Source organism: Hordeum vulgare, chromosome 2H (assembly GCF_904849725.1).
Source record: "Hordeum vulgare subsp. vulgare chromosome 2H, MorexV3_pseudomolecules_assembly, whole genome shotgun sequence".
NCBI lineage: Eukaryota > Viridiplantae > Streptophyta > Magnoliopsida > Poales > Poaceae > Hordeum > Hordeum vulgare.
Window position 1 is genome coordinate 660,251,969 of NC_058519.1, and position 7,072 is coordinate 660,259,040.

The window sequence follows — 7,072 nt, forward strand, 5'->3', positions numbered from 1 at the left end:
CTTGACTGATTCTTTGTACGTATTAAATCTATATGCAAGCCGTGTTAAAATAGAGGACCTGTGAAATTTTGGACTGCATTTTTGTAAGATAAGACCATCTTTATTTGTGTCGTAACTACAAATTCTCAGATTATAGACCATTTTTTATAAATTAAAAGCGTATGGTATTTCTTTCTCCCATTGCAACGCATGAGCCCTTTTGCTAGTAAACCCTAAGCTAGGCCGGGAGAGAGCGTCGGCGGCGGCGAGAAGAGCGATGGCGGCGAAACGACCATCCTCCTCGACGTTTCGTCCTGCTGATGAGCCGGTGGAGCGATCTGATCCATGCCCGGCGGGTCCGGCGGCGCCAGGGCATGAATCTCCGGCTGGTCCGGCGGCGCCAGGGCATGAATCTCCGGCTGGTCCGGCGGCGCCAGGGCATGAATCTCCGGCGGGTCCGCCTGCACGTCCACGTCCGCGCCCGCGCCCGCGCCGGGCTCTTGGTGAACCTGCTCGGGCTCGGCGTCCGCGGCCGCGCCCGGCGGTTTCTGTTCCGGATGAGCCAGCGAAAGTGGGCGATCTGTTCACCACCAGTAAGCGGACCATTGCAATGACGAAGCAGCCCCCCATCGTTGAGGAATTGAAATGCACTGGTGGTGTTGGGGAAGAAGATATGGATGAGCGTCAGGAGGATAAGATGCCAACATGGGAACAAGATATGGATGAGGAGGAGGAGGAGCGTCAGGAGGATGAGATGCCAACAGGGGAACAAGATACGGATGAGATGCCAAGAGGCAAGCAGCAGACTGAGAGCACGAGGAAGTCAAGCTCTAAATTCATTCAGCCCCAGCTTGCCATGTATGACTTAGATGAGTCGAGGGCTGTCACAGAGCTCAAACTTATGGAGCAGGAGAAAGAGAAAAACAGTGAGCACGAGATCCAAGAGCAGGAGGTATGTGAGGAGATGACTGATGAGGAGGACGAGGATGAGATGGACGGAGACGAATCGAGCTCCCTGATCTCCAAGCAGCATATCAGGAAACTCTGTGGGGAATTGCAGGCGACCTTGTCTTACTTGACAATTGACATCGAACCAGCAGCCCCGCTGAGCGAGGCGCCACCGCTGACAATCCACACCATCTTAGAGCAGTTTAAACTTTTGCGCCGCCAAATGTTAAAGCTTAGATGTCAGCTGCTTCCTTTCAGAGAAAGGTATGAAGAGGAGCTGTCCAGGAGGGATTCCTACGAGGGGTTGAGCGAGGAAGAGAAGGCCAGGAAGAAAATGGAGAAGGAGAAGAACTTCTTTGATAGCTACCGTGAAAGCACCGAGTTCTCCTCCCGCCGCGTTTCCTTCGAGCAACAAAGTTAGTTCACGCTAAACTCCATACGATGCAACTAGTTAACAAGAGTGCTTGTTCTTTGCTAAATTCTAATAGCTTTGCAGCAACATATATGCAATCAGCACTTCAATTTGATTGATCTGGTCTCTTAATTAATTGTGCAGCCACATTGAGCCCCATGTTCTTCACGCATTGCACCCCAGGACGGCCCTTGCCGTACCATGCCGAGACAGAAGGGATCAGCCTGCAGGTCTATTCTTTCAAGATTGCTGAGATCAGCGGCAACCTGCACTGGCCGCTTCAGGTGTACGGCGTCGTCGCCGCGCGAGACAACTCGGACCGCAAGCGCGACATCATTTTCAGTCGGCCGAGGCACGACTGCCAGGAGCTCACCTCAGCTGTATGTGCCGGCTTCCATATTCTGTTTTTTAATCTTCCTGTATTGTTTGGCTTCCTTGATGTTGCGTGTGTCTTAGTCCATACCCAGTTTTCTCAGAATAACGAAACTTGACAGCATACATGTTGGTTCATACCCAGTTTTCTCAAAATAGCCAAATCATGTCAGCAAACATGTTGGGACAGAAAATATCACATTTTCAACTTTTTCCTGCTTCTAGTACCCATGGCAGGAAGCTTACTCTTGCTTCTAGTTCCCATTGCAGGGCTATCTGATGGTGGTATTATTGTCTTAGCCTTGCCTTTTCTTTTTGTTGGTGTTGAGGCAGTTTTACTTGCAGCCACTTTAACTTGGGCAGAACCAGTCGTTGACCTACGCCCCCCTCCCCAAAAAAAAAAGCACAGATCTAATCAGAATGCGAATAAATTATGGCAACTCATTATTTAGTTTTTAGATTGTATCTAACTGACTTGGATGATGATGTTGCACTAGTACCATCAGCATTCTTCTTTGATCCCTTCTTTTTCGTGCATGAACATATAGGCATGTTTCCTCATAAAAAATGTAAAGATAAAGAAGAGGTAGTCTAAAATGAAACTAAATGAGGCAAAACTATGATAGTAATCTTACATAGATAGACATGGAAGAGGAAGTGCAGTTTGACTACCCCCAATTGCTTGAGGTGTAGCTACAGTGGTCTTCTTTTTCCTCCTTTTCCTTCTACATGAACAATAATCAGCATTTATTTATTAAAAAAAACAGAAGTAAAGATGCTTCAAGTTTAAAGAAATTACCTTTCCTTCGCCACATGAGCATATGCTTCTTTAGCTTCAGGATCAGCTTGTTTACAATTTATCCATCTATATTATGTCCATAGCCTTTGCAGATTGGGGCACTGGTGTTGGCCTCTTTTCCTCTTACTTGTGTTCTCAACACCAGACCTGTGTCTCTGTACCTTTTGCCTACCCGCAGATCCTTTAAGTATTCGAGGATACAAAAAGAAGTCGTTGGTATTGTTTGGCCATTGTGACCTGTCTGTAAGCACAGGAAGAATTGGACCATATGCAAGGGCAAACTTGGCAACACTATAGCAAGAATCAACATAATCATGTAGTGAAATCCCCTTAATATGGCTGACAAAGCAGATTTTGCATATTTACATGGCATCCCTGAGACTTGCCATTCTCTGCATGCGCATGCATTTTTCTCTAGATTAACAATGTGGCGTTTTTCATCTGGTCCACTCTCAGTGACCTCTGCCTCCATGTCAGATGGTCTTTCAAGTTCGAAGTCAAATCCTCTACTCTTGGCATGCAATTCCTTCATGACACTTGATAGTGTTTTGCGACCATTTAACTTTCTAGCAATTTTTCTTCTCCTGGCATGCATCTCTGTTATCTTTCTCCTGATCTTCTCCATCATTTCAAATAGCATTAAGCCTTTGTGCTTTTGGATCCAGTTATTAAAAAACTCAGCAAAATTATTTGTGACATAGTTCACTTTGCATGAGGTGGAGAACTTGCTCCTGGACCAAAACCTCTTGTGATATTTCTCCAAGTATCTTCTCGCTTGTGGCTTTGCGCCCTCTATGGCTGCCATATGACCCTCAAAAGCTTCCAAAGTCCATGAATAAGCAGCTGGCCACAAATGTTCATCAAATGCCTTGACATGAAACTTTTTCTTGAATTTTACAACCAAATGTCACCAAGGTTTTTGAGTCGATGAGTTGACGAGTCTAGACACATGGTCGACGAGTCGACATGCGATGAGTCGACGGTGATTTAAGCAGCAGCAACTAGGGGAGGAGCAGAACAACAGCAACAGCAACCAGGAGAGGAGGGGAGGAGCAGACCAGCAGCAGCAGCAACCAGGGGAGGAGGGGACGAGCAGCAGCAGCAATCTGGGGAGGAGGGGACGAGCAGCAGGAGCAACCAGGGGAGGGGACGAGCAGCAGCAGCAGGAACCAGGGGAGGAGGGGACGAGCAGCAAACCAGGGGTGGCGGCAGCTGCCAACGAGAGGGTTGGGTCGGGGGGACTTGTTTGATCTAGGTTTCCAGGGGGATGGGCAAGCAAATACAGTAAAGAAAAACATATGACAGGTCGGGCTAAAAAAAAAGAGTCGTTCGACCCAAAAACCATGACTAGTCGTGACTAGTCGCTCGACTCATCCCAAGAGTCGAGTCGAGAGGTTGAGTCGACCCTGGAAGTGCGACTCATCGACTAGTCGCGGCTAGTCGAGCGACTCAAAAAGAAGAGAGTGTCACATGCATTCCCTATGTTTTGCATGTGAAAACACCTCAATGGCAGTGTCAATCCATTTGCCAGCATCTGAACATATTGTTAGACCAACCGGGGTTCCGATAGCTTCATGGAGCTTCTCCATAAACCACACCCAGTTCTCTGTAATCTCTAGGTTAATATCTGCAAATATGCTTGCGGTGCGGCGGGGCGGCGCATGATCGGGCGGCTGGGCGCCGATGCTGGACTGGTTGTCGGCGACGGGGTCACCACCATATGCGTGCCGTGGGGTGGGCTTAGGCGATCGACGAGGAAACGTGGGGTCTTCTCTATTCATGGGGGAAAACTGGGTGTTCTTTTCTTTATTTTGGCATAAAAGGGGAGTGGCTTTTTTTAGGATAGGTAAGGTCAGTTTTAGAAATTACCCAAAATACTGACATGCCAAAAAGGTTTAACGGAAGGCTAACGGAGATGGCATATTGTCCATAAACTTCATTTGTATTGTGGCATATAAGCGAGACATGTTTGTGTTTGTTTGATGATGTATCAGCAATTGACTCCTCATGGATGGCAAATAATCATGTTTTTTCTTAGAAATGTATGATGATGTTGTCATTGTTGTTGCTTGCAGGACCCTTTCTTGCGCTTGACTGGACCGTCTCGGGCGATTATGGCACTGAGCCCAGTTGACTTTGAAGTCCAGCTGAAGCTTAAGGGTGCGACGGAATCGGCCGACAGGGAGTTGATGAATCGGCGAGATCATTACATTGGTAGTACTATTGATAGTGAAGATGGTACTGACACTGAAGATGGTATAGAAACTCTTACCTTTTCCAACTATCTTTGCACAGCTGAGCTGAGAGTGGAGGAACTACATGGTTCTGTTCAAGCCACTTTTCTGGGTGTGCGTGTCGTTGGAGGAGGTCCATGGCCTTTTGAATACGGAGGCCGGATTGCTTGCTGCTCACCAGCTCACGAGATTGTGTGTGTGGCTTGTGATGGCATTGCAGAGGTTGTAGATGTTTCCTCACGTTTCCAAGTTATTCTGCTCGATTCTCGTGACTGTCATCTAACAAACAGAAAAGATCCTCGTGGCTGTGTGCGTGGGGAAATGCCAATTGGCAAAGGTGGTTACCTTGATCTCTCAAGATGTTTTGTTTCTGTTGAAGTGCGGAAAGAGAATCGCCGACAGTACAAAGATAGCCTGAAAGTTTTCCTTCAATCATACTCAGAGTCTGGTGGTATTGCTGCGCAATCCCATGTCAAGATCAGGCCCAAGACATGCAACATAAGCCGGCACACTTGTGACCTTGGTGGCTCTAAGGTGGAGATTACCATTGCTTGGTCGGCCATTGTCAGGACAGACCGTTGTTAGACGATCTGATTTAGTATCATGTTGGATGGTGCTCTGGTGGCCTGAATGCTATGGAGTGGGATAGGTACATCTATCTATCTCTGTTTTGCCAGTGGCTGTTTGTTGAAGTAATCATCTGCTGTATCGGTGAGCTTTGTAAGATATGTGCCAGGTACTATTTGTGCGTCAAACAGCTATGTAGTAGGATGCCCAGCTAGTCTGTGTGTGGAACTTATGAGCTACTCTAGAAGTAGGATGCTGAACTATGTGTGTATCGACTTTAAAAGTATGAGTCAAGTCTAGAATATTTCTACATCCATCTCTGTTGCATGCTGTGCTTTGCCTCGGTCGCATTATGCAATGTGCCTGATTGTTGTTTGTTAATTTTCTATATAGGATGACGTTTGTTTTATCTCAGAGTTAAACCATAACTGCAAACTGCCTAGTCACCAGCAGAAGTATGGTTTGTGAGCTCAGTTTTCACTCATGACATGTCATCAGTTGCTCATAGTATGCAGGCATGTCAGCTTGTTCATGAACCAATGTTCTGTCTTGTTTAACTTGTACTGTGATTAGCACAAGGGACTATCACACTAATCAGAACTAAATCTTGCCATCTTGGTCAGATCAGATGGACAAACTAGTCGACATTCTTCTTAGTATACTGAAACTAGTCGACATGCTATTCATCTTCGGGAAACACAAAACTTGTCAAGGTTTCGACCTGGCTTGGCAGCTCTGGGTACATGGATAGCTTAGCTCCTGGGCTTATTCTCGTGCTGTTGGAATACAATCCCCACTGAGTAACTGTTAGACCATAACCTTTCTACAAAAGATGAAACAAAATACTCCCTCTATATCAAAATGTAAGGCGTTTTTTCCGACAAAAAATAAAAATAAAAATATATAAGGCGTTTTTTTATACTCCCTTCCAGGACAAGGGGTGCGTGAAAGTTAGCTATCCACGTTTCAGAGCCATGACTTGGCTTCGAGATCTTATGAGTTTCAACTCTAGCCTACCCCAACTTGTTTGGGACTGAAAGGCTTGGTTGTTGTTGTTGTTGTTGTTTGATACTCCCTTGTATAAGAAAAGCCTTATATATAAGGGATTTGACACCATATTCCTGTCCAGTCATGCGCTTGCTTCTTAACACTACACCGCACCAAAACATAAACCATGGAGTAAAAGCATAAAATCTTTGTTACTTAGTTCAATGCTTCTTTGTTTCCTTTCAGCTTCATCATGCTGCTTCAGAAATACGTACCTTCAATTGAGAATGGCGTTTTGGCACTCGGCCTTCATGGAGGTCGGAATTTTTGAAAAAAATCAAAATTAAAGAAGTTTAGTTTTAAAAAATCTATTCTTTTTGTACAACTAAATAAGGGTGTGATCTGCGCGTGTGTAAAATTTCAAGCCGAAATACTTTGAAATGCGATCTGTATAAAAAAGACAAATTCATGGTCTCGAAAGATGAATAGTATGATGTGTTAAAGAGCCTTAGATTTGTCTTTTTTAAATAGCCCTCATTTTAACGTATTTTGTTTTGAAATTTTACACGCTTGTGTACTATACCTTCATCTAAGCTTATCCAGCAAGCCAAGGAGTGAGCCAATTCCATATCTATGTATTTTTTTTCAGAATTTTTAAAAATATTAAAATATGAATTTTCACAAAATTTGATGTTTGTCCTTGAAGGCCTTCATGAAGCTCGGCCTCCAAAAGTAATTTTCGCCTTCAATCTCAGTTTTTGATTATGCACTTTC

At 45.1% G+C, this 7,072-nt stretch overlaps 1 protein-coding gene across 1 annotated transcript; it reads left to right on the forward strand.

The window, feature by feature from the left end:
- The first annotated feature begins 652 nt into the window (after positions 1–652).
- On the forward strand, positions 653–5,572 carry LOC123428963. Its single transcript, XM_045113043.1, has 4 exons — positions 653–1,343; positions 1,484–1,719; positions 4,586–4,724; positions 4,764–5,572. The coding sequence occupies exons 1-4, from the start codon at positions 653–655 to the stop codon at positions 5,327–5,329; spliced, it is 1,632 nt and encodes a 543-aa protein (XP_044968978.1). The 3' UTR covers positions 5,330–5,572.
- The last annotated feature ends 1,500 nt before the right edge of the window (positions 5,573–7,072 follow it).